This window comes from Rhipicephalus microplus, chromosome X, assembly GCF_043290135.1.
Source record: "Rhipicephalus microplus isolate Deutch F79 chromosome X, USDA_Rmic, whole genome shotgun sequence".
NCBI lineage: Eukaryota > Metazoa > Arthropoda > Arachnida > Ixodida > Ixodidae > Rhipicephalus > Rhipicephalus microplus.
The window spans coordinates 218,948,499-218,975,989 of NC_134710.1; the positions used below are offsets into that span (position 1 = coordinate 218,948,499).

Below are 27,491 nucleotides of genomic sequence, written 5' to 3' on the forward strand. Positions count from 1 at the left end.
TTGTGCGTGCCAAAAAAGGCTGTATTTTGAATTAGTGATCAATATGTTTCAAAATAATATGAGGTGTGTTTCTGCGAGCTTCACGAAGGCAGATTTACTATGATAAAATGTATGAACATGCAACAACAGTGACGACAGTCTGCGTTTTTCAAGAAGGGGTAATGAAAGTGAGTGTGTAATATCTGCAGTGCTGCAGTTGCGAGAATATTACTTGGGGATAAATCCTGCTGCTTCATTTTGTATTGATTCGAGTTAATCGATGAGATATGATTGATGTCGGTTCTAGATGATGGATGCATATTCTATCTTTGAACGGACAAGTGTAGTGTATGCTAGCATTTTAGGGTTGTAGTTCACCAAGTAAAAGTTTCCTTTAATAATGCCAAGTGCTTTTGACATCTTACTAGTTATGATATCGATGCGCTTATTCTAAGATAGGTCAGAAGATAAATTAATTCCAAGATATTTAAATAGGATGATGATGATATATGGTGTTTTTTGGCGCAAGGGCCATTTGATGGCCAAAGAGCGCCAGTTCATGAGACAGGAATGTGGACAATGATTGTGATTAGCGGCTGTATAAGGGCCATAAAATTCCTCGCAGTAAAGCGGGTAAAAACATACAATTAATAAAATCATGACCATGCCGTGAAAGGTGTGTGTGGTGCGAATAGATGGCAAAAGTTAATGGTAATAAAAACGATGGTGGACATGTATGGCATTAGCACAAGTGCCTCACTCGTTCATACCCTTGCGTCCAAGGGCCGTGAGGCAAGTGCTTTATTGTGTAGCCACCGCAGCGAAAACCTCTCTGGAGAGGTCGTGCTACGGTATGCCCGGGTATATGACATGAAAGCTATGAATTTCTTTTAAAAACGCTAACAATGATTTGTGACTAAAAAGCGGTTCCCTACCGACGAACCTTGCAGGGTGTAGAGGTATATGTTGTCGGTAGGGTGAAGGAAAGTGTTGTTTTCTTAGAGTGTCCAATTGTTTGCACTGAATTAAAATGTGAAGAACTGTTAGTGCTTCACCACATCTGTCACACAATGGTGGATCGCCACCGGAGAAAAGATATGAGTGTGTCGTGTATGTGTGTCCTATCCTGAGCCTCGTTAATGTTACCTCTGTGTGACGTGATTTTGATACTGGTGGCCAATGGCCAAGGTGTGGCTTGATAACGTGTAGTTTGTTTTGTGTGTGTGTATCCCACTTGCTCTGCCAGTAGTCCCTGAGTTTTCGTTTGAGAGACGGCTTAAGATCACGGGCCGCGATTGATGTGGGTGTAATGGCGGTGCTTTCGTGGGTGGATGCAGCAAGCTGATCCGCCATCATGTTGCCTTGAATCTCACGGTGCCCTGGCACCCAGCACACAACAACATGTCGGTTGAGTGTGTAGAGTGTGCATAAAATGAAGTAAAGTGAAACGAGGACAGGGTTTTTTTGTTTTTTAAGACTGTGCAGAGCCGTTACCACACTGAGGGAGTATGTAAAAATTAGTGCTTTTTGTATTTGTGATTGTTTGATGTGTTTAGCTGCCACAAGTATCGCGTAAGCTTCCGCTGTGAAGATACTTGTGCCTGGATGTAGAGGGCCAGCATCCGAAAAGGAAGGGCCAACAGCAGCGTAGGACACAGAGGAGTTAGACTTAGAGGCATCTGTAAAAAACTCAGGACATGTGTATTTGTGTTGAAGTTCCAAGAAGTATGTTCGAATATGGGCAATAGGCGCATGTTTAGTAACTTCTAGGAAAGACACATCGCAATCTATAGTCTGCCACTGCCACGGTGGCGGGTATGCTACAGGAGCCATTAAACTGTGTTCGAGTGACACACCAGTGTCCTCAGCTAGACCCTTCAGGCGAACTGAGAAGGGCTGCCTCATTGAAGGCCTGTTTTGAAAAAGAATGGAGCTCGACAAGTCATCAATAGTAGAGTATAAGGGGTGCCTCTTGTCTGCTTTCACCTTAAGGAAATATACAAAGGACATGTAGGTTCTTTGCAGATGAAGCGACCACTCATTTGACTCAACGTAAAGGCTTTCTACGGGGCTGGTGCAAAAAGGACCCGTACAAAGGCGGATGCCCGAATGGTGCAGGGGATCCAGCATCTTCAAAGCACATTGAGTCGCAGACTGATAAACAATGGCCCCATAATCTAGGCGGGTGCGAATAAGGCTTCTATACAGGTTCATGAGGCATTTCTTGTCACTACCCCACGTAGTACGTGATAACACTTTTATAACATTCATGGCTTTTAAACATTTTGTTTTTAAATACTTTATGTGGGGTACGAAGGTCAACTTGTTGTCCAAGATTAAGCCTAAGAATTTATGCTCGGCTTTGACGGACAGACGTTGCCCGTTCAGTCGAATGTCAGGTTCCGAGTGCATGCCTCTCTTTCGAGAGAACAAGACACATGTGCTTTTTTGTGGGTTAAGTCGAAATCCGTTTTCATCTGCCCATTTGAAGACCTTATTTAAACCCAGCTGAACCTGCCGCTCACACATGGCCAAGTTGCATGACTTGAAGCCAAGCTGAACGTCGTCGACATATGTACAATAAAACATATTGCGGGGAATGGACAAGTGCAAAGAATTCATTTTAATAATAAAAAGTGTGCAACTAAGCACACCACCTTGTGGCACGCCTGTTTCCTGGACAAATGTTTGGGAGAGCACACTGCCCAGATGGACACGGAATGTCCGGTTTGACAGGTAACTCTCGATTATATGAAACATTCTTCCGCGCACACCAAGGTGGGACAGGTCTCTTAGAATTCCGAAACGCCATGTTGTATCATAAGCCTTTTCGATATCGAGGAACACAGAGAGAAAATATTGTTTATGAACGAAGGCGTCTCTGATCTGTGCCTCGGTACGAACAAGGTGGTCTGTGGTGGATCTACTTTCTCGAAACCCGCACTGAAATGGGTCGAGCAAATTATTTGTTTCAAGAAAATGTACAAGTCGGCAGTTTATAATTTTTTCGAAGAATTTGCACAAGCAGCATGTAAGTGCTATAGGCCTATAACTCGAGGGTAAAGAAGGGTCCTTGCCCTCTTTCAAAATGGGAATAACAATAGCCTCTTTCCAGGAGGTAGGAATAGTGCCAGAAGACCAAATAGCATTGTACAAACGAAGTAAGGTTTTTTGGGTTTCGTTTGGTAGGTTTTTTAACATTTCATACATCACACGGTCAGAACCTGGGGCAGAAGTACTGCAGCAGTTTAGAGATGTTCGGAGCTCAGCTAGACTGAAAGCTTGGTTATATGCCTCGTATCTAGTGGATTTGTGTTCGAGTTTCTGCTTTTCTATTCTTGTTCTGTATTTTTGGAAAGTGTCAGTATAGTGGGACGAGCTGGATACCTGTTCGAAGTGTGCACCGAGGAAGTTTGCCTGATCTTCCAAGGTATCACCCTGAGTGTTTACGAGTGGAAGTGTGTGTACTTGTTTTCCTGCTATCCTACCGACCATGTTCCAGACTTTAGCCTCCTGTGTGTATGAATTAACCCCTGATAAAAACTTCTGCCAGCTTTCTATTCTGGCCTGCCGACGCGTTCTCCTGCCTTGAGACTTTATTTTCTTGAAGGTTTCAAGATTTTCGGCTGTCAATGAGTTCCGAAGCAGCCTCCAAGCTCTGTTTTGCTGTTTGCGCGCGTTTCGGCATTCAGAGTTCCACCATGTCACACATCGTTTTCCAGGGTGTCCATTTGTTTGTGGGATGCATTTTGTTGCAGCATCAATCAAAAACGCTGTGAAGTAGTTCACAGCAACATCAATGTTCAAAGTACAGATGTCATTCCAACCTAGACAAGCGATAGTATAAAACTGTTCCCAGTCGGCTCTGTTTATGAGCCACTTGGGAACACGTGGTGGACACTCAGTTACTGTCGTTGTGCTCAAAACTACGGGGAAGTGGTCACTTCCGTACAGATTACTGACGACTTTCCACTGGAGTAGAGGCACAAGAGATGGAGATACTATGCTCAGGTCTATGGAGGAGTAGGTGTTATTAGCGAGGTTATAATAGGTTGGTTCTTTTCGATTTAGGAGACACGCGCTCGACGAGATAAGGAACTGTTCGATCAGTCGACCTCGCGCGTCATACTGAGAGTCACCCCATAACCTGCTATGCGCATTAAAGTCTCCAAGGAGAACATAAGGCTCCGGAAGTTCATCAATTAGAGAGTGTAAATCGCGTTTTTGCAGCTGATAGCTAGGAGGAATGTAAATAGTGCAGATTGTGATCAGTTTATCAAAAAGAACCGCTCGAACAGCCACTGCCTCAAGGGATGTTTGGAGTTGTAAGTGTGTGCATGCTATTCCTTGATTCACTATGATGGCAACACCTCCAGATGATGTCATAGCATCAACACGGTCTTTTCGGAAAATAACGTATTTACGAAAAAAATTTGTGTGTTTTAAATTAAGGTGTGTTTCTTGTACACACAGCACTTTTGGCGAGTGTTCATGTAAGAGTTCTTGGATGTTGTCAAGGTTTCTGAGAAGGCCCCTGACGTTCCATTGTATAATTTGAGTGTTCATGATGAATGCGAAATAGTGCTGTGTGTACGAAAAGCGAGTGGCTGTTTAGGCAGGGAGTTTGAGTTCACTTAACAGGGCCGTCACCAGGCCCTGTTATTTGCTTTTTTGTTTTCTTGGCGCGCTCCAAGGAGCCACGCCGCTCTTTCGGCACCAAGGGTGCCGACGTATCCATTGCCTCCTCGGAGGCACTGGATGCCCGCACGTGCGGGCTTTTAGTTCGAATTTCGGGCCTCGCCTGGTGAGGGGAGGCCTTGAGACCCGAAGACTCTGCAGTCTCCGGTCTCTGTTTTGGAGTAGGCGGTGAAGCCTGGGCTACAGCCGCCTTGGGGGCAGGTGCCACAACCGCCGCCTCGGTATGCGCGGGCCGAAGGGGTGGCGAGGGCTGGTGCGGCGTTGCCCCCTGACGCGCCGCATCAGCATATGTTGCGCCGTAAAATGGCGACACTCTTCTTCTTGCTTCTTTGAATGTGATGTTTTCTTTGACTTTAAGAGTGATTACTTCTTTTTCTTTCTTCCAGTTAGGACACGAACGCGAATACGCGGCGTGTTCCCTGTCACAATTCACGCAGTGAGGCGCAGTAACACAGTTATCAGATGGGTGGCCGCGGCTACCACATCTTGCACAAGTTTTCTGACCCCGGCAGTTCTGCGAGCCATGACCAAATCGTTGACATTTATAACACCGTCTTGGATTGGGAATGTAGGGACGGACAGAGAGTTTGATGTAGCCTGTGTCTATAGATGAAGGCAGTGTGCTAGATGCGAAAGTGAGTATTAAATGTTTGGTAGGTATTTCTTTGTTGTCGCGTCTCATGACGATTCGTTTCACATCTGTGACATTTTGCTCTTTCCACCCTTCAAGCAGTTCCTGTTCAGACATTTCAAGAAGGTCTGCTTCTGAAACAACTCTGCGTGAGGTGTTCATTGATCTATGAGGTGAAACAGATACTGGGATATTACCAAATGCTACGAGAGTGCCAAGTTTTTCATAGTGGTGTTTTTCAGGCAGCTCAAGGAGAAGGTCTCCACTAGCCATCTTTGTAACCTTGTATCCTTGGCCAAAGAGCTCAGTCAGAGATTTAGCAACAAGAAATGGAGATATGGCTCTGGCTTGTTTTGTTGTGTTTTCGCTGTGCACTACATGGAATTTCGGAAAGCATTGTCTTGGTTGGCTGAAAATTGATATTTCATCGGTGCGTCCTCTCTTAGGCGGAAGACGATCTAGGAGACGGGGAAATGCAGGTGTTCCCATAGTTGTGTACTTATTTTTCGGCAGCAATGGCGACCACCCACCATGGAGTCCAACCAGGGGACGCTGAAGCACTTAATAGCATAAGGCTGCAGACGCCAGCCGTACATTGCCACTATAACCAAATATAACTACTCAAGGTTGAGTAATTACACAAGGTTAACCCTAGCCGCCAGGAAGTTTGGAAGTAAACGGAAGAGAGTAGAAGACAGGACAGATAAATAGTAAGAGATAAAGACGAAGATATATTTAAACAGGGATACTTCTTCAATGGGGACAGCTTGAATTTTATATTGACTCATTTCTGTTTTATGTGCTTTTGTAAATGTCATGGCCTTTGTTTTGGAAGTGTTAATTTGCATTTGCCACTGGTGACACCAAAATGTGAGTTTATTAAGGTCCAACTATAATGACTCGTTAGCTTGGGTGCTATAAATTTTTCTATAAATGATGTAGTTGTATGTAAATAATCTGATAGTAGATGATAAACCATGTCCAATGTTGTTGATGTAAATGAGAAACAAAACTGGTCCCAGGATTGATCCCTGGGGAACACCAGACTTTACATGTGAAACTGAAGATGCGTGTCTATTCACACAAATTCATTGGCTGCAGTTGCTCAGAAAATGATTTATTCAGCTTTTTTCCAAACCAGTGGCTACCTTATCATTTTACATAGAGCCATCCAGAGTTAAAAAGAAGCCTTCCTTGTCAGCAATAAAAACACGCAACTTAGCTTCCAGATGCGTCTCAGACAACATGAACACCGTTGTGAGGAGTGACCATGCTATGTACAACAAAGGAAAGCTGAAAAAGCCAGTAGACATTTTTGTGTAGCTAAGTTGCATGTTTTGGTTACCTTCGTGCTACTTTCGTTTACGTACTCTTCTATGAACGTAATGCTAAAAAATACTCATGGATTTAATAACACCATCTCAAAAAAATGAAAATGAAATGAGAAGAGAGTGTGCTACTCTTGAAATATCTGCAATAAGTGCATAGCGGAGGACGTTTGCAGTTGCATCGCCAATCATAATAATAGCAGTAATATTGTAACGATGTTGAAGGACTCGGGTGTAATAAAACATATTTATTAAAGGGCAAACCTGTGCCCACAACTCAAAGGGACTATGGTCGTAGCACGTTACAGCAGAACACCAAAGATGTCTCCTTCTTCTACTTCTTCAAGAAGAGTCCCAAGCGCGTGGCGCACATCAGCAGGGGCCAGCTGGGTTCTCGTGCTATCATCATCGTCTCTGCGCAACACTAGACGGCGCGCATGTATGTCCCTGTGCGCGCGGTGATGGGCGCGTTGTTTGAATGCAGGCACTATGTCACGGCATAGTCCCCCTCCTCATACGCATCGTCCCGATGCGTCAGGCAATGAATAGATTCGTGGTAGGCGTCACTGGTCTTACGGTGATCTTTCATAGTAAGGCTTCATCCAGAATACGTGCACAACCTCTGTAGGGTTGCGGCGTTTTGAGCTCCCGTGTATAGCGGATCTGACTTGGTAAGTTACATCGCATACACGATGGAGTACTTCGTAAGGCCCGAAGTAGCGGCTAAAAAGTTTTTTAGAAAGTCCACGGCAACGCACTGGGGTCCATGTCCATACTTTGTCACCTGGTTGAAAATGCGCTTCGGTACGACGCTGATTGTACCGATAGGAGTCGATACGCTGTTGGCGGCGTATTCTGTATCTCGCCATCTGTCGTGCTTCCTCGGCTCTTTGCAGGAAGTCGTCTAGGCCAGGTGGATTGCTGCTTTCATCATTCAGTGGTAACATGGCATCCAGTGGAGTGGTGACTATTCGGCCGAATACAAGTTCAAATGGTGTCACTCGCGTTGTTTCTTGAACGGCTGTATTATATGCGAACGTGATATAGGGCAATATTTCATCCCACAGTTTATGTTCGACGTCGACATACATTGAAAGCATATCAGTCAGAGTTCTGTTCAGGCGCTTCGTTAGGCCATTTGTTTGAGGATGGTATGCTGTAGTTCTTCTCTGGTCTGCATGGGTCATTCGCATCAGACATTTCATTAGGTCTGCAGTAAAAGCTGGGGCCACGATCTGTAATTACGACGCTGGGTGCACCATGTCTGAGGACTATGTTGTTGATGAAGAACTTGGCAACTTCAAGAGCTGTTGCAGTGCACAGCGAGTAAGTCTCAGCGTAACGAGTGAGATAGCTCGTGGCTACGACTATCCACTTCTTGCGTGCAGTCGATGTCGGAAACGGGCCTAGGAGATCCATACCGACTTGTTGGAATGGGGCATGCGGTGGTTCTATTGGCTGGAGGAGGCCTGTAGGTTTCACGGATGGAGTTTTGCGTCTTTGACACTCACGGCAAGTTTTCACATAGCGCTGAACTTATGATAACAGTTTTGGCCAGTAGTATTTTAGGTGAATTCTGGCGAATGTACGGCTGACACCCATGTGTCCAGATGTTAGCTCATCATGACATGCATGCAGAATCTCGTTTTGTAAAGGTGCAGGTACAACCAGTAAAAACTTGTCACCATGAGGCTTGAAGTTCCTCTTGTAAAGGACCCCTTCTCGAAGACAGAACGAAGGGAGCTCTCTGGATAAAGTGCGTGGGACTTTAACGTTGAGTCCTTGGAGACGCTGTATAAGCGGCAGCAAATTGGGGTCATTTTGTTGTTGTTGTTGAGCGATTTCTGATGCCTGGACGACGCCTAGAAACGGGAAGTCTTCTTCCTCCAGCTCACTCGTCTCCACTGGTGCGCGTGACAGGCAGTCGGCATCGCTGTGCTTTTTCCCAGATTTGTATACCACAGTAACATCGTACTTTTGTAGCCTAAGGCTCCATCTTGCTAGTCGGCCATAGGGATCCTTGAGATTCGCCAGCCAACACAGGTAATGGTGGTCACTGACTGCTCAGAATGGTCTACCGTAGAGGTGCGGCCGAAATTTACTTATGGCCCAGATGACCGCGAGACACTCTTTTTCAATTGCAGAGTAATTTGTCTTAGCTTTCGAAAGCTTGCGGCTGGCATACGCTAGCACTTTTTCTTGGCCGTTTTGCCGCTGGACTAGAATGGCTCCGAGGCCGACGTTACTCGCATCAGTGTGAACTTCAGTTTCTGCAGTCTCATCGAAGTGGGCGAGGATTGGAGAGGCGTGCAGGCGTGTTCTTAACTCATCAAATGCTTCCTGTTGTTCACTTTCCCACATAAAGGGCACCTCATCTTTTATTAGATTAGTAAGTGGTTCAGCAATGCTTGAAAAATTTTTCACAAATCGCCGATAGTATGCGCATAAGCCCAGGAAGCGACGTACTGACTTCTTGTCTTTGGGTGTCGGGAACTTCGCGATGGCAACTGTCTTTTCGGGATCTGGCCGAACGCCGTCGGAGCTGACGACGTGTCCGAGGAATCAAAGCTCTTCAAAAGCAAAGTGGCATTTTTCTGGCTTGATGGTCAAGTCTGCTGAACGAATGGCTTCTAATACTGTGCGGAGTCGCTCTAGATGTTGGTCGAATGTAGCAGAAAATACGACAACGTCATCCAAGTAGACCAAGCAGGACTGCCATTTCAGTCCCGCGAGGACAGCGTCCATCATTCTCCGAAACGTAGCTGGCGCTGTGCACAGGCCGAATGGAAGCGCTTTAAATTCGTAGAGGCCATCTGGGGCTATGAATGCCGTCTTTTTACGGTCGCGCTCATCCACCTCAATTTGCCAATATCCACTCTTGAGATCACGGGAGGAGAAGTACTTCGCACTCCGTAGTCGATTGAGTGTATCATCGATACGCGGCAGAGGGTATACATCCCGTTTCGTTACGCTGTTCAGTTTCCGATAGTCGACACAGAATCGAAGGCTGTTATCTTTCTTTTTAACAAGCACTACGGGAGACGCCCATGGACTGCTGGAAGGCTGGATCACGTCATGTGAAAGCATCTCCTCCACTTGTTTCTTGATGACGTCTCTTTCCTTTTGCGATACTCGATATGGGTGTTGGTAAATCGGTCTCGTGGCTTCTTCTGTTATAATCCTGTGTTTTGCAATAGCCGTGCGTCGCACCTTAGAGGACGTTCAAAAGCAGTCCAAAAACTCTTTTATAAGGGTAAACAATCGTTTCTTTTCATATTCTGGGAGCCTATGGTTGACGTTAACTGATGCGTCGACGTTGCAGGCCTCTTGTGGAGTGGTTGGCGTTGTCGCTAAACTGCATAGTTCAGTCGTCATGCAGAACTTGTGGAAATAGGCGATAGCCATACCTTGCGCGATGTGCTGACATTCATTCCCAAAATTCGTAAGGAGGTCAACTGAGCGGCCATTCCTTAAGTGAACAGCACCCCTCGCTACGCAAATTCCTTTGTTTAAAAAGAGCTCTACCTTTTCATTTGCTATTCCTTCGTGGTGACAAAATGCCTTATTTTCAACAAGCACCATTACACTACAGCATAGTGGCACTGTGACGTCATCATCAACAACGCGCAGAGCAGTAAGACGTCGCTTTTCCGATTCCTCCACCGACATAGCTTGTTCGGTCGAAAACGTTACACTGAATCTGCGGAGATTAATTATGGATCCATTGGCTTGCAGAAAATCCATTCCTAGTATAAGCTCCCTTGAACAGTCCGGCAGTACGATGAAGTCAGCAACGTAAGTAAAGCCTCTTATTTCGAGCCTTGAGGTGCATCTGCCAAGCGGTGTAATAGTGTGGCCACCTGCCGTGCGTATCTGTGCCCCACTCCATTTTGTCACAACATTTTTCAGTTTCTTTGCCAATTTGTGACTCATTACCGAATAATCAGCGCCGGTGTCAACTAATGCATTTAGCTCGTATCCGTCTATTTTTAACCGCAAATCTGAAGTAATCTTCGCACTGCTGCGCTTATCCTCTGTAAACATAGCATCGTCACCTTGAAACCGTAATGGAGGATCTTTGCAACTGTAGTTATCAGCGGCCTCACCTCCACAGGTCGCTTGCTTCAGTTTTCCGGGTGTGGGCTTGTAGAACGGTGCCCAGACCGTGCGGAAGAAGCACGTGGGCTGGGTGATCGGTAACGCCTGGGCAACGGCGATCTTGGCTGACGTTTGCGTGGAGTGAGTGGGCTCTGGCGCGCGGACAAGTACTCTTTGATCTCCGTTGGCTGTTCACCGTTTCGAGGGCATGGTGCGTACAACGGAAAGCCCCTTAATCCTGCCTGTCGGTGAGGGCAGAACCTATACAGATGACCTGCTTCCCCACAATGGAAACACAAAGGCCTGCGCTCATGGTCACGCCAGATGTCACTTTTCCGGGGCCTTTGATCTACGTAGCGAGCTACACCATGGGCTCGTGACAGGTAGGTAGCCGTCGGTTCCAGTGGACGAGGTGCGTTGCGTACCGTCTGTGGGCAAGTAGAGGCCATCGCAACTGCTGCATTGGTGTGCGCCGCGAGTTGTCTGAGTATTTCAGAGTACGTTGGGATGCGTTGGATCGGCTGTGGCGCACGTTCCGGCTCACGTATCATCTGCCTCAGTTCATCTCGTACTACGTCGACGACAGACAGTGTTGCTGTAGTGTGAGGTGCTTGCAACTTGCTGAGCTCTTCCCTGATCTCCGACCTGATGAGTTCTCGCAGGGCGTCCATGTCAGTTCGCTGGCGTCCAGAGAAGACATTGGCAGGTGCGTAGTTTATGTCTCGATTGTACTGTCGAGCCTGCCGTTCTAGCGTTTTCTCGATGGCTGTCGCTTCCGTATGAAACTCTGCAACTGTTCGTGGTGGGTTGCGGACGAGAACAGCGAATAGCTCTTGCTTCACCCCACGCATGAGGTGGCATAGCTTCTTGTCTTCAGTCATATGGGAATCTGCGCGCTCGAACAGGCGGATCATGTCCTCGATATACATTGCGACACTTTCGTTGGTGAGTTGGTTCCTGGATTCGAGCGCAGCCTGCGCCTTTTCTTTGCGATCCGCGCTGGCATAAGTCGCCAGAGCTTGTCGCCGAAATTCATCCCAAGTCGTAAAGGAGGTTTCATGGTTCTCCTACCACGTCTTTGCGAAGTCCTCCAAAGCAAAGTATACGCGGCGGAGCTTCTCTCTCTCGTCCCAACCGTTCAAACGTGCCACTCTCTCAAAGAGGTTCAGCCAATCTTCTACGTCTTCATACAAGTCGCCATGAAATACTGGTGGCTGGTGAGGCTGATTTATCACCACTTGGGCTGGTGTTACATGACTTGTCATGGTGGCGGCATCCATTGACTGAGTTCCCCTTGGCGTGAAGTGGAGTGGACTGAATTCTGGTGAATCACCTCGAAGACGGCGACTGGTCCTCTGATGCACAGGTCTCAGTTCCCCAGGATCAACTCGCTGGTGGTCGGGGCTACGCTGTCTTGCGTTAGTAGGGCTTTGATTCATTACCCAGCACGTCCACCAGAAATGTAACGATGTTGAAGGACTCGGGGTGTAATAAAACGTATTTATTAAAGGGCGAACCTGTGCCCACAACTCAAAGAGACTATGGTCGTAGCACGTTACAGCAGAACACTAAAGATGTCTCCTTCTTCTACTTCTTCAAGAAGAGTCCCAAGCGCGTGGCGCACATCAGCAGGGGCCAGCTGGGTTCTCATGCTACCATCATCGTCTCTGCGCAACACTAGACGGCGCGCATGTATGTCCCTGTGCGCGAGGTGATGGGCGCGTTGTTTGAATGCAGGCACTATGTTGCGGCAATATTATAAAAGACAGGATATAGCCCAGCAAGCCTCTTGTGATGGCAGTTCTAATATAAGCACCTAACTAAAAGGCCTTCAAGCCAAGCAGCAATTGTGGCCACGACAAATATGCACAAATTTACCGATATGAGAAATGCTGTGCTTGGAAAGTCAGATATGCTATGCGATGTGTATAAGGAACATACATCAAAATAGGACGTGTACCAACATGAAAGCTAAGGAATGCTTTAGTCAATAAGAAGAACAAGCTGCCGAGCGGAAATTTCCTTAGTCTTGTTTACACTGTAGTCTGCCACGATTGTGACAACCCGTTAATCTACGAAATCTATGATTTCAATGAAAGAGTTAAACGACACGAATATGATGTCCCCAAATCATGAATGGCCTTGAATGCCCTCGCTGAACATGTGGAATATACAGGCTTTCAAATGGACTGGTCAAGTAACCGTGTTCTGGTCGAAGAAAACAAGCTTGCATCATGCCGGCACCTGGAATCCCTGCACATGCACACAGCTGCACATATCCTCAATAAGATTTATGGAACACTGACCATATACTTTTGGTGCTTACATCACTCACCTAGTCATACTTAAATACGATGTACCTTTCTCATGGCTGTCATTCAGAACAATATCGGGTGCCTAAGCGTCAATAAACTTTGTGTTGTTTTGGTCAGTGTATTTTTTTGTTTGAACATTAAGAAGAAACAGTTATGCATTACCTTTTTTTCAGGCCTCTTCTAGCTGTTCAGTGTAGTTGCAGTTGAAGGAGTGACCTTTTGAGTATTGATCAAGGGTAATGCTTATTTTTGTGATGGTGGCACAGACTGTCGCCAGTTTTCCATGAATTGGCCAGGTTTTACCAAAGTTCCCCCAGTTTTCCAGCAAGGCAATTCCCCCACTCTTCCAGGTTGGTAGACACCCTGCACAAATAAAGATAGATGGCAGGTAAATGGCGTCCTGTGTTTCTTGTTTTACGTGAGTGTCATTCTGCACTTTATAACTTTGGAAGTACTTGTTGCTGGGCTGGTTGGTATAACATTATTAGGGGAAATTATAGACGATGCGAATGTGTGGTGCAGTGTAAATATTTTCTGTAGTTCAGCTGCGAGTGAACTCTTTCCCTGTGCTTTTTGATTTTTCCTATGGTGCTTAGGCATCTAGAATTTTCCCCCTTAGCTTAATTACCTCCCTGAAGCTATGTACCCTCTCACCCATTAATAACCATTATTAAACTATTGTATGTGGCATTGTTGATGCGAAATGACATTAGAGTATATCCTAGAGCTCCTGCAGGATCACCGGCTGGATGTGACAACCAGTTCACCATTTGTAGGACACGAACTGCTGACATTTTCAATATATCTGTTCGCACAGTGCTTCACTGGAGTCATGCAAGCTTAAGATATGGTGCTCCCACAAAGAAAATTTTCTTCCTGTGCTGTGACCAATGGGAAAACTATGTAGACAATAATGAAAAGAGATCACAGCTAGGCTTAGCATGTGATGTCTGCCTCAATAAATTAATGCAAGTGTGGTTATATCACCATGGTGTTGCCAGTTTATTACTACATTTGATATGAACCTCTGTTCGCTCCACCATGGTGTTCCTGGGGGTGTACACAGTCTTACCTCTGAGACAGCATTGCCAGAACTAATTTCACTGTGACAATCTTGAACAGGTGTACGACAAGCATACGCCAGTGCAGAGAACACAAGAGAAGTGGTCACTGCTTACATGTTCAAGGTCCTGTGCACGCACAACGGCCTATGATTTTACAGTGTCTCACATTCTGAGTGGAGTATACATGGTGATGGCTGGAGCCATCTTTGTGGGCACCAGCTAGACTGTCACAATGTGCATATTGTTGCTTGAGACAACTGTTTAGGACAAAAAAAGGGCACCGTAGAAAAAAATATTTTTAGGCTAATGTAAACGCTTGTGGTGAGGAGACTCTCAAAAGGTATATGGTGTGTCATCTTGCAATAGATAAGCAACATTTATACCTAGTTTATGTTAGTAGGGGTCTGCTTAACATTGGCCATACAAGCTTGTGGCTAGAGAAGGATGATGTTCAGAAGATACCCTCCTGAAATGTTAACCTGCACCGTTCTCCTTTGCCCTTCTTGGTGCACTGGAATTTTTGCCACTAGTTCCTTCAGTGGGTGCTTTTGAAGGGCTTGTGAATAAGCTCACTCTTACCAGCTACTTTTCCCAAGGGCCAATCCTGCTGTTGGAACTTGTTTGCTTGGCAGAAATTTTTAACAGAAAAAGAAGCTTCAATCGTTACACAAATAAAGCTACAGCATTGCAAGATTACTATGATGTTATGTACACAGACCTCCCACATACAACTCACTAGAATGTCACCAATTACCTCTCTGGTGAGCCTGATTATGCCTTAAGACAGCATGTAAGTTTCTTGATCCTATAATTTTCAATCAGTACATGAACCTTGAAAAAACAAGATCGTCACATGCAGTGCATAAAACCAGTGCTTATGAGCTGCAACGATGCCATCAGAAGCATCAGCAAAAGTGAATTCACCCTGCTAGAAAGGAAATTCTACATGAAGCCTGTAAATGTACTGTTAACAAAGTATTCTCAACAATTTCATTACTTCTATTTCTGTAATTTGCATAATCCTGTCTCATGCATAACTTGCTGTCAACCCAAAAATTATTGACCTCTGAGGTGTTACTCAAGTGACCATGATCAATTAACATACCTGCAAGCATCAGTGCTAACATAATAAAATTGAAGACTTTGATAAAGTAATGCTCTCTGCTACTCACCCCTTCAAAAACATTTTTAGCTTCCCTTCAAACTTGTTTATTTAAAGACTCAACAGGCACAGTGACGTGACTCATGAAAGGCATTTCCGGAGCTTGTGGAGCAACTAAAATCTCTTTGTAGCAGCATAAAAGCCGCCTGAAGCTTTTAAGCTAGAGCTGTTGCACCACATGTCACACGGAAACACTTCATGAACATACGCATGCACGTTCACTTGGACTTCTGCTCAACATAAACGTAGACTTTTTGCTCGTCTGCAGACATCCCCAATTTATATCAAGCTAACTAGCAGTTTCCGGGAATTCACATGGTATTTGTAAATGAGTGTGGCTTTCAGTGATAGTTTAGCTACAATATTGAAGCACGGACTAGTAAGACTTTTTATGCATTCTATTTACTTTCCAAAAAAAGAGGTCTGATTATATTAGTGTTTTTATTAGTACAACCTAATCATTCAATGTGTGGAGAAGTGTTTTCTGTCATCGTTTATGTACAGAATTGTTAGGTTCCTGATTAATGAGCGGTTCATAAAAAAAGGGTTTTGTAACTGGTCCTTACTGCCCATTATTTATTATGACTTAACAAAATTTAGAGTTATGGGGGAGTAAGTAGTTACACTTGGCAAACTGTTTGCCATGTACATTCGTCGAGCTCAAGAAGCCCAGCCGAGACATACCGGAATAGTGGAACACCATGCTTTCTAGGAGAAGTAACAGTGATTGTACAGCATGCGGTACTGCTGATAAAATTTGCCCACTGTATGGACTTAAAACTTAACCATCCTGTATGAAATATTTTGAAAAGTAAACTGTCACAAACAGGACCACAAAGAAAAAAAATTAACTAAATGGTCAGTTCTATATGCAGGTACTAAATTACTGTATTTTAATTCAGTCAGTCAAGCAAGACTGTTGTCCAAGCACAACTTTCTCATTAATACTTTTATCTGACATTAACCACAACAGCTAGAAACTATTTGACTGAAGTCATGTGGTAACTTTTGCAGTATAAGCGGGTTCAAATTGTTAAGAAAGTTTGTGCCCAGCAACTTTTTCAACTACATTGCACCTTCATGTCTACTGTGATGACATCTCACAGGGGTAACGCATGGATTTCAAGCGCATGCCCTATACTTGCTCCCTGAGAGAACAAAACATCGAAGAGTGCACGCATGCTTGACACAAATAATGAAATTTTTGAAAAAGATGTAGCAGGTTTAGCCTCTTGGTGCAGATCCCTGCAGGCACTTACATAATTACCACCACATTTTGCCAACAAGCAGCCCCATGTCGGGTTATAACCAGTTTCCTCGTACCACCTTGCTCTTAGTTCTGGCTCGACATAGGTTTCAAAGATCTATTTCTTGCAAACTGTGTGTGTGATTGTAACCATTCTTCAACGGTTATTTTCGTGCTTACTCGATAGGAAAACATGAGCTACATAGTTTCTAAGTTTCTAAAATATGAATGGTAATTGAATTGTGAATGATAATCTACACCCAGCTTTAGTATATATTTTCTTTATAATCAATTTCAATTTGAGGCATGGCACAAATTTTGAAGTACGACTGAAGCCTCTCATATGCATGTTTCGTTTATTTGAAGGTGCCATGCAGCAATTTTGAATTACTCCTGCAATGAACTAAAATGTGAATGCCTTGCAAATTGCCTGCCACAAAATGTACTTTACTAGGTAAATTGTCCTGGGCTTGTTACACAAGCTGAAGATGATGACGATACTGACTGCCGCATCGTCACTGATGAGACAGAGGATAGCGCGTGTAATTTAGGTGCACACACGAGGCCCAATGCCAGTGCTACATTTCTAATTAACACTGCGTGCACTTCACCGCAAGGCACGACTGCCTTGCGGTACTGTTCAATTATTAAGAAGACGCTTAAGGTGGCAGTTTTGAGCGGAGATATAAAGTGCTCCCAGCATATTTTCAATTTTATTTCCTTTGTTTCTTCTTTGTATACACCCACAAGAACAGACATAGCTTAGGAAACCGATTATCGTCATCGGCGACAGCATATTTTAGCAACTTGGGAAATAACGTCGTGTGGACGCCTGCTAATATTCCATCGCTTCCAACTTGTAAATTTCGTATCTGTCTCACGCAGTTACGCAAGACGAAGCTTCAATGAAAGTTTTGGCACAAGCATACACTTCACCCAAGCGACCCATCGATCCTTGCGCAACACACGCACTTACCAGACATACACGTACGGTATACATCCGCAAATAGCAAAACACACGATGTTCATGCTCGGGCAAGTCGTTACCACATTGCTTATAGACAGTATTACAGAACGACACCACCCATCAATGCGCAGAGGCGGTTCTCGCGGATGCATACAGCTCGCGACCAAGCAAAGACCACGGAGGAATAAGCGCGCCAGCAACAAACAGCGCCGCATAGCGGTGCATAGAATCTGATTTCTCCGCTGTAGCTTGGGAGGCGCTCGTTCACGTTCACGACACTGAAGAAATCTTTTAGCCTAACTTCTAGCGGCGGTTTGGGACAGTTGCTTCTGCACATTACAGGTTTTCGGTGGCATTACTGACAGTACTTCGTTAGACCACTTGGTTCGGCGTTCTGTGGCTTGGTCAGTAGGTGTTCTGTGGCTCGGTTGATTCGGTTGGGTAGTGTTGTTGTCTTGGTCGGCGTCCCCAGGCAAACCGGCGACCGTTATAAAAAAAACGGTAAGCAAATCTGGTGGGCTTGACAGTCTTTGACATAGTTGTTTATGACCACTATTGCCATATCTTTGTTTTCAACATATTGATAATGCATTACAGAGTCTTTGTGGCTCGGCGTTGTCTGACGGCGTCGTGAAACGAACCGGCTTTAAAACTGTAAGCAAATCTGGTGGGCTTGACAGTCTTTGACATAGTGACAGTCTTTGACATAGTTGTTTATGACCACTATTGCCATATATTTGTCTTTAACATATTGATTATGCATTACAGAGTTTTTGTGGCTCTGCGTTGTCTTGGTCGGCACAGCGTGTTTCTGACGGCGTCCCGAAACGAACCGGCTTTAAAACGGTAAGCAAATCTGGTGGGCTTGACAGTCTTTGACATAGTTGTTTATGACCACTACTGCCTCATCTTTGTCTTGAACATATTGACAATGCATTACAGAGTTTTTGTGGATCGGCTGGTTCGGCGTTATCTTGTTCGTCAAGCGTGCACAGCGCGTTTCTGACGGCGTCCAGAGGCGAACCGGCTTTAAAACGCTAAGCAAATCTGGTGGGCTTGACAGTATTTGACATAGTTGTTTATGACCACTATTGCCATAACTTTGTCTTTAAAATATTGTTAATGGAAGGCATGTTACAGATCAGCAACTATGTATTTAACGTGGAATGCGGCCCCGCCGCGGTGGTCTAGTGGCTAAGGTACTCGGCTGCTGACCCGCAGGTCGCGGGATCGAATACCGAGGCGGAAATGTTGTAGGCCGCTGTGCTGAGATTTGGGTGCACGTTAAAGAACCCCAGGTGGTCTAAATTTCCGGAGCCCTCCACTACGGCGTCTCTCATAATCATATGGTGGCTTTGGGACGTTAAACCCTACAAATCAATCAATAACGTGGAACGCGGGAATTCCGCGTCTCTCTAAAAACCTTATCAGCTCCGAGTGAATAGTGTTCTTACGTTATAAAATGTTTAACCTATGTGTCGGTGCTTAACAGGTGGTTTTTTTTTTTTAGGTAGACCACTAGTTCTCTTTGTTCGACTTGTAACGGGAGCCGCATGATCAGCGTGAAATTGGCGTGCATCACACAAGGATGCCGACGGCGTGGGTGCCCAGTAACCCAGGGTTCCCTTAGATTTTGTTAGGACCCAGGTAGCCTGCACACGTGTGTGCAACGCATACCTCTTGTGCGTGTACTAACGGAAAATCGTCTGTCATGTTCAAATATGTACCACCTGGACACTGAACGCTATATGCTCGTGTCCATGGAACTACATTTGGTGCTTCTGCACATTTCAGGTGTTCTGTGATATTCTTTGTTTGGTGTTCTGTGGCTCAGCTGATTCGGTGTTCTGTGGCTCGGCGTTGTCTTGGTCGGCGTCACCAGGCTAACCGGCGACCGGCTTTAAGGGGAGATGCTACTCGAAGACACTTTTTTTTTAATATTCACCCTAGAGCAATGAAACTTGAGCTGTTTATGGAACTTTTTATGCTGGTTTCAAATATATAATTAGTTTTCTTGCAAGTTACACACTTTTAGCTCTGCAACATGACAGTGAAAACCGTAATTGTTTTGCCCCCCCCCCCCCTTCTTTTCATCCCTAAACCTCTGTAATTTTTTACCATTCACAGTTCATAATGCTTCAAATAAAGTGTAGAGTGCAAATAACTAATTAGGAAGCACTTACAAAATATGTAATATGCGTGAAAAATAATACACGTAAAAAAGTCCACATTTCACCTACCCTAGTAAAGGTTTACATACAATATTTTTTTATTATACAATAAAATATTGAAATATAAACTAGATAATTGCACTTGTCATACATTGAAAAAACTTGGGCAAAATTTCATGCAGATCCGAGCACTAGAAGTGCCCGAAAAAGGAGGGGCACACTGAAAAAAATAGCAAAATTTGTGTTTTGAGAAAAATGAGTTTTTATTTATGAAAGATATCATTAAATGAGATGAAATTTGCACACCAAAAAGAACAATCCTTCTTGTAGTGGCCACTGTGACTAAAATACGCCAGCACCATGAGTTTGTCGCTTTCAGCTTTTTCGAGTGTACTCGTCACAGACATTTCGCTCACAGACAGGGCCATCAAACGCTTGCCAAACTTCTGCTCCATCTGGCAGAGCCTTGTGCCAACCGCAAGCTAGGAAGAAGTTCGACAGGACTGCAAAAGCCAAACTAAGTCCAGCGTCATGCCATTTTGCAGCCATATTTGTGCCACATATTGCTGTACATAATGGCAATGGCGTCTATGCTAAGTTCTCTCACTGCGAGCTCTTTCGACCTCTCAAGATTGGCGCTGACGTCATCCATTGCGGCATCACGAACTTTCCGGCTGATGGGTGTGAATGACTTTTGATGCATTGGCTTTTGCAAGCCAACAACTGCCGCAAATCAGACCAGCTGCTCGTAGTCTATTCCTACAGAGCGCGCCGCACACTGGCTTTCACTTACGAGCAATGCCTTTTTTCATTCATAACGGAGATAATTAGACAAGAAAAGCATTGTTCAGTTGCGCTGCTCTTCAAGACATGGACCCCGCAAATAGGTTTCACAGCACATGCAGGCGCGCAGCGGCCAATGGCGGTCCCCGATTCGTACCATGTGATAAGCCAGTCGCGGTGCTCGAAAAATGTGCAGAAGAGTGCTTCGTTTTATTATTTCTTGCGCTGCATCAGCGAGAGAAACTTTTTATTTGAAGAGTGAGGCTCGACTCATGCGATCAACAGTGGCAAGTGGCGGCGCAGTATTGGCGGCAAGGTACTTGAAGACTGCACACTTTGGACCTTTCAACTGGCATCTTGTGCTCTCCAGATGCAATTTTAAAGCATTTCCAGTTAAGTCTCGGCCTGTATTATTTTTTTCATATCAGTAGAGGTACTAATCTTATCAAAACAGGCGAAAATAAAAAATAGGTAATTTTGAAAAAAACTCGTTTTTCGACCCGCATCTCCCTTTAAAACTGCAAGCAAATCTGGTGGGCTTGACAGTCTTTGACATAGTTGTTCATGACCACTATTGTCATCGAAAATTTTGGTGGAGCTCGTTGTCTTAAAATGGTGCTTTTCAACCAAATTATTTTCCTACTGATACATTCGCCTAAAATTCAGGTGATAATGCCATTTGGGGAGTTCATAAAAAAGAGGCAAGCAGGTTCTATCTCTGCCTTCGTTGCACTTTTCCACAGCAGTTGGGTCGCAGAAACTTCTAAGTTTCTTATCACATCCGACAATATATGAGTAGATAACGAAGGTCGTTGATGTTGTAGTAATATTTGCGAACATTTTAATTGCAATCAGGTGACTCATGCCCATGTTGTTACGTGTTCTTTAAGGCTGATGCCATATTTTTCATGTCTATATTTTTCTGTATGTGTCTTCTGGCAGTTAACATCAATCAGTCTCTTGTGGGTATTATTTATTTGATACCTAATATTACTGTATCCTGTATCCTAATGTTACTGTATCCTGATACCTATTATTACTGAATGCAATAATTTACGAATTTTGAATACCTTCTACCGAAAATGAGGAAACCGCAAGTGGACATGGAGGAGCCCTAAAGGCGAAAATAAGAACGAAATAGACTTTATAATGAGTGCACACCCAGGCATCGTGTAGGATGTGGGAGTGGTTGGCAAGGTACGATGCAGTGACCATAGAATGGTATGGTCTCGAATTCGCCTAGACTTGAGAAAGGAACGGCAGAAACTGATACGCAAGAAGCCAATCAATGAGCTAGCACTGAGAGGGAAAGTACAGGAATTCAGAGTCTCTCTTCAGAACAGGTACTCGGCTCTTAGTGAGGAAACCAACCTTAGCGTAGATACAATGAATGATAATCTGATGAGTATCATTACGGAGTGTGCAGTGGAAGTTGGAGGCTGGGTAGTTAGACAGGACAGTGGCAAGCTTTCCCAGGAAACGAAGAATCTCATTAAGAAGCGTCAAATCATGAAAGTCTCAAGTATAACAGACAAAATAAAACTGGCAGAGCTTTCGAAGTTGATTAGTAGACCTAAGGTATGCGATGTAAGGAGGTATACCATGGAGAGAATGGAACACGCTCTGAAAAACGGAGGAAGCGTCAAAGCAGTGAAGAGGAAACTTGGGATAGGCAAAAATCGGATGTATGCACTAAGGTACAAAGAAGGCAAAATAACTACCACTATGGATAGAATATAGCGGAGGAGTTTTACAGAGATCTGTAGAGTAGCCGGGACAACCATGACTTTAATACTATAAGAACTAGCAGTAACCCAAATGACATCCCACCAGTAATGATAGAAGAAGTCAGAAAAGCTTTGGAGAGCATGCAAAGAAGCAAAGCTGCTGGTGAGGATCAGGTAACATCAGATCTGCTGAAAGATGGCAGACAGATTGTGTTAGAAAAACTAGCCACCCTGTTTACGCGCTGTCTCATGACGGGAAGAGTACCAGAGTCTTGGAAGAACGCTAGCATCATCTTAATACATAAGAAAGGAGATGACAAGGAACTAAGAACTACAGGCCAATTAGCTTGCTCTCTGTAGTATACAAGCTATTTACAAAAGTAATTGCTAACAGAGTAATGAAAACATTAGAATTCAATCAACCAAAGGAACAAGCAGGATTTCGAACAGGCTACTCAACAATGGACCACATTCATACTATCAATCAGGTAATAGAGAAATGCTCAGAATATAACCAACCACTATACGTAGCCTTCATAGATTACGAGAAGGCGTTTGATTCAGTAGAAATATCAACCGTCATGCAGACACTGCGAAATCAGGGCGTCGATGAAATATATATAAACATCCTGGAAGAAATCTACAGGGGATCAATTGCTACCATAGTGCTTCATAAAGAAAGCAACAGAATACCAATCAAGAAGGGTGTAAGGCAGGGGGACACAATCTCCCCAATGCTATTTACCGCATGCTTACAGGAGGTTTTCAGAAGCCTAGAATGGGAACAGTTAGGGATAAGAGTTAATGGAAAGTACCTTAGTAACCTGCGCTTCGCCGATGACATTGCATTGCTGAGTAACTCAGGGGACGAATTGCAACTCATGATTACGGAGTTAGACAAGGAGAGCAGAAAGGTGGGTCTTAAAATGAATCTGCAGAAAACGAAAGTAATGTACAACAAACTCGGAAAAGAGCAGCGCTTCGAGATAGGTAATAGTGCACTTCAAGTTGTAAAAGACTGTCTACTTAGGGCAGGTAATAACCGCGGAGCCGAACCACGAGATTGAAGTAACGAGAAGAATAAACATGGGGTGGAGCACATTTGGCAAGCACTCTCAAATTATGACAGGTAGATTGCCACTATCCCTCAAGAGAAAGGTATATAACAACTGTATCTTGCCAATACTTAGCTATGGAGCAGAAACCTGGAGACTTACAAAGAGGGTTCAGCTTAAATTGAGGACGACGCAGCGAGCAATGGAAAGAAAAATGGTCGGTGTAACCTTAAGGTGACGGTACCACCGTCGCCATCTTGCGAGTAGTTTCTGCTTGAGCCACCAGAAGACGCCACTAAGTCACGTTTGGAAAAAAGGGAGGAAAAAGCACTCTCCGCCGTCAGCATGCAGTGGCGAAGAGCCTGTTCCTGCTGGAACTAATCCATTTTTTTCGGGGGTGCCGCTGCTCCCATATCTCCTTTGAAACGTTTCAAATGTGCGTGACGCCCTCCCCTCCCCCCCCCCCCCGCTCCCCAATAACAACAACAGCAACAAAAAAAGGCACGGACCCGAGAGCCTTTGTACTCCAGTGCAACTGTCCGGAAAAGAGGTGCCTCTCTCTCTCCTGGTAACGTATAACTATTTACAATAGAACGGCGCTGAACCGCGCTGCCGCAAGGGTTGCTGGAAATAATGGTTTGGTTTCTGAACCGACTCTTTCTCTTCCTCGCTAAAAAAGAGTAGAAAGAAAAAGAGTAGAAAAAGAGTAGTTCTCGAGGAAGTTCTTCAGTGGCCACGGCCTAAGCAACTAAATGGACCATTTGCGGAAAAGCGAGCGCCACCTGCCGTCTAAACAGAGAAGCAGCGCTCGCGCTTTTGGTTGGAAAGGCATTCGTGAACTAACATGTGCTAGGCAGCGTTCGGCGGCTCGCGTGCGCTTGTTTTATTGATTTACTGTTGTTTCTTTGCCGGAAACGTGCGCTGCTTACGGAAACAACATGATAGAAGAAGAAAACATCCCATTTGCGTTTGTGGAAACGGGATGGAGCGAGGATTTTTCGCGTTGCAGCCTGAGCAACAACGACGTGTGGCGGTACCTACACTCCGCTACTTCGACCGTTCGCCAGGCTCATCGCGGCTGGTCCTTCAAGGAAGAAGGATACGTCAAACACTTGAAGTTGAACCTCCAAACATCTGATGACGAACTAGGTCTGGTGAGAGCGGCGTGCGCACCGTCCATGAAGTCCGGCGTGTATGCAACAACGGCATGGTTCGTCGTGGCTACCGGTCGCATCGTTGGAGCGCACTGCGACTGTGTTGCTGGGTGAGATATTTTGATTTTACTAGCGTCTGTAGTGCAAATCACCGATTGCCGAAAATGTGTGTAAACAAATGTTGCGCCTATGCGCTTGCGAGTGTAATGGGAGCATGCAGTTCCCTTATCGGAACATTACGTTCTCTTCATAGGACAGGAGTTTACCCCAGTGCTTATACCTGCTGCAGCTCCCGCTTTTGTGATTATAAACGACCCGTGCTACTATATCAATCATGGTTTGCGCTTATACATCGAAGCGCAGCCTCGCGCACTAATGGCAGCTTTTTTTGCGAACCGTTACAATGTACGGATATACGCGAGACTGTGTGCTGCCGTGGTACACATTGTTGCATTCACAAGATCACGTCTATCGAGTACTTTACCTCATTGCGGTGCTACCTAAAAAGCTCGATGTTGCAAGACGCGGGCTTAGCGTCTGTAAATACATGTTCGAGGTTGTCCGTTGATTTTGTGAACAACAGTTTTTTTTTTCTTTCAGACTTAGTGAAACCTGCCAACATGTAGCAGGCATGCTGTTTAGTGCTGCCGCCAGAGCTGAACATGCACCGTCCTGCACGGACGTACCCTGCAAGTGGATAGTCCCTGCTGAAGGTATTACTCCACCAATGCATGTCCTTAACGATCCTGTGTTGCCCATCTTGCCACTAAGAACTTCGTGTTTCAGCTAAGTATATACCTACAAAGTACCCTGTGCAAGCATATTATGATCGCGATATATTTTAATGGCACAAAAGCAGCTCAGCCATACAGTGCCGAGCACAAAGCATATTGCATGACACAGTGCAGGTCAAATACGAGTTCGAAGGGTAGTAGGTTTTAGCATGTTAGTTAATCATGGTTGCAGAGAATACATAGCGCAGTGTAAACGCAAGACAGCGCTTGTCCTGGTACTACCCGTCCCGTGTATTTCATACTACAATGGAGAGCGCTTTCAGAAACCTTTTAACAGCCGGGAATCCAAGCATAATAAATGATTGGAGACGCAACTTGCACTCCAGGATTCGTGTAAGCAGTGGATGTTCAAACCAGTAAATTACCGCTATTGTGAACATGACGTTGCGTTCACATACCATTATGTGTCATTCACAAAATATGCGTAGAGAAACAGGCTCGCAGCGTTGCATTTTCATGACTGCTTGCTCAGTCATGCCAGTTTATTAATAAACAGTGTTACATCATTTACACACCACAAAGCACAGTACACGAACAAACACTTCCTCATGTGTTGAACAGCCATGCTTGTGCACGTGCATATGCTCCCTTTCTCAACACAAATGTACTTATCACTCACATGTGTGCTCTCTTTAGCAGCATAACTGAAGTACCCTATTTTCTGTTTACTTACAGCAAAGAAACCAGTGGCAAGAAAGCCTCTGGGTGAAATCAGATTCCAAAAGTATTTCATAAACAAGCCTACACGTGGGAAACGGAAGCGCGATTATGACCCCTGTGCTGATGGCCCACTTCCTAGTCCACATGCCATTCAGTCACTGAGGGATAAGCTGGCGACCGCCTGTCCCGATCTGCATGGTCTGCGATACATGTGCCACGATAAAGCCAAGCCAAAGCCACCATGCAACATAAAGAAGCCCATAGAGGACAGCGATGACCTCTGGAGCGAGGCTGCAGCAACTGAGGTACAATCGTACATGAAAACAATGAAGCCACTAAGCCAGACAGAGAGGGATCTGATATGCCACCAAACAGTCGGCCAAGCATCTAACAAGAAGTGGCATGCAGAACGGGTTGGACGGCTAACAGCATCGATGTTTAAAAGGATCTGCCGGTGTACAAAACCGGACAGTTTGCTAAAGGCATTACTGTACCCTTGGGACAGAGCCACTTCCGAAGCAATCGTATATGGCAGACAGCACGAAGCAGATGCCGTAGCTGCTTATGTGAAACTGTTGCAGGCCAGAGACTCGAGCGTGGCAGTCCGGGAAACTGGACTTCACGTCCACTGCCAGTACCCCTTCTTAGCTGCTTCACCAGACAGAATTGTTGTTGTAGATGGAAAAGAAGGCCTACTAGAAGTGAAATGCCCTTTTTCAAAAAAAGGGATAACGTGTGAGGACGCCTGCAGTGACAGAAACTTCTGCTGCAGACTCACCGAAGAAGGTGCGGAGCTGAAGCGGGACCACGCCTATTTCTATCAGGTGCAAGGCCAGATGGCAGTAACGGGCCATAACTGGTGCGATTTTGTCATATGGACTGAGGGAAACGCACCAGGAGACCCCCCACATCTCCATGTTGAAAGGATAGAGTTCTGCGAAAAATTCTGGGCTCAGGAAGTACTGCCAGGACTCTTGCACTTCACTAAGCATGCACTTGTACCCGAAATCTTGACACGGCGTGTCAAAAGGCTTGGGCGGCTTTACACGTCTGAAACATACGTGTCTTTCAAAAAATTCAAGGCTGGATTTTATGTCTGCACGCGTCTAGATGGCCTAAGCATCAAAATAAAAAAATTGAAGTAAGACGCCTCACTTTATTTATAATCGCTCTCTTCTGGGGAGAAACAGTCTCATGCTTTTTTTTTTTCAGTTAACTTCTCAAGGAGTGCACTGCAAAACTCTGTGAAATTCATGGCAATCGTGGCATAATCATACGTAGACTGTTCAGCTATACTTGTGAAACCAATGCATGGCTCTTATAGTCTGAAAGTAACTAAGTAACAAAGGCTTATTGTGACTTATGTAAGATGGGACAGTGTAACACAGGCAAACAACCTGTTTCGTTATTTGTGACTTAGAGTAAGGCAAATGGGGCTTGACGTGGCTTCTGAAAGCTGTCGTGGAAAGCGCTAGATAAATTTCAACTATATGGGGCTTCAGTAGCGTGGGTCTATTCAGCACAAAGGTGAATATAGCTACTGTGATATAACAAGATTGATTGAAAAATGTTTCATAGTTACATTTATTGGTTACAGCAAGTTTGGTAAAACATTCAAAATGGCACATCATTCCAAAAACAGCCGACTTCTGTTACTGC

The 27,491-nt window shown here is 44.9% G+C and overlaps 2 protein-coding genes and 1 long non-coding RNA gene across 4 annotated transcripts in view; 2 read left to right on the plus strand and 1 right to left on the minus strand.

Moving 5' to 3' along the window:
- The window catches only part of LOC119187726 (uncharacterized), a 70,849-nt gene extending 53,158 nt beyond the window's left edge, over positions 1-17,691 (minus strand). Inside the window, exons 1-2 of one of the 2 annotated variants that reach the window (XR_012887212.1) lie at positions 17,498-17,691; positions 13,212-13,412 (exon numbers count right to left, since the gene is read on the minus strand). This is a non-coding gene — a long non-coding RNA (uncharacterized LOC119187726). The remainder of the gene's footprint in view (positions 1-13,211; positions 13,413-17,497) is intronic. The other variant, XR_012887211.1, reaches the window with a different exon arrangement.
- Positions 17,692-17,811: 120 nt separating this feature from the next.
- The window catches only part of LOC142775985 (histone-lysine N-methyltransferase EHMT1-like), a 273,651-nt gene continuing 263,971 nt past the window's right edge, over positions 17,812-27,491 (plus strand). Inside the window, exons 1-3 of the mRNA XM_075878664.1 lie at positions 17,812-17,989; positions 18,086-18,142; positions 18,257-18,334. The gene's annotated coding sequence lies outside the window, so the exon portion shown is untranslated. The remainder of the gene's footprint in view (positions 17,990-18,085; positions 18,143-18,256; positions 18,335-27,491) is intronic.
- Positions 24,785-27,211, plus strand: LOC142775986 (uncharacterized). The gene is made up of 2 exons (XM_075878667.1): positions 24,785-25,091; positions 25,848-27,211. Exons 1-2 carry the CDS (start codon positions 25,010-25,012, stop codon positions 26,975-26,977), a joined length of 1,212 nt encoding a protein of 403 aa, XP_075734782.1. The 5' UTR covers positions 24,785-25,009; the 3' UTR covers positions 26,978-27,211.

What these genes read in the sequence shown, in the direction of transcription:
- LOC142775986 (XM_075878667.1), top strand. Translation starts at nt 25,010, where the DNA reads ATGCTGTTTAGTGCTGCCGCCAGAGCTGAACATGCACCGTCCTGCACG. An exon ending in GTGGATAGTCCCTGCTGAAG is followed by an intron (nt 25,092 to 25,847) that starts GTATTACTCCAC and finishes GTTTACTTACAG; the next exon opens with CAAAGAAACCAGTGGCAAGA.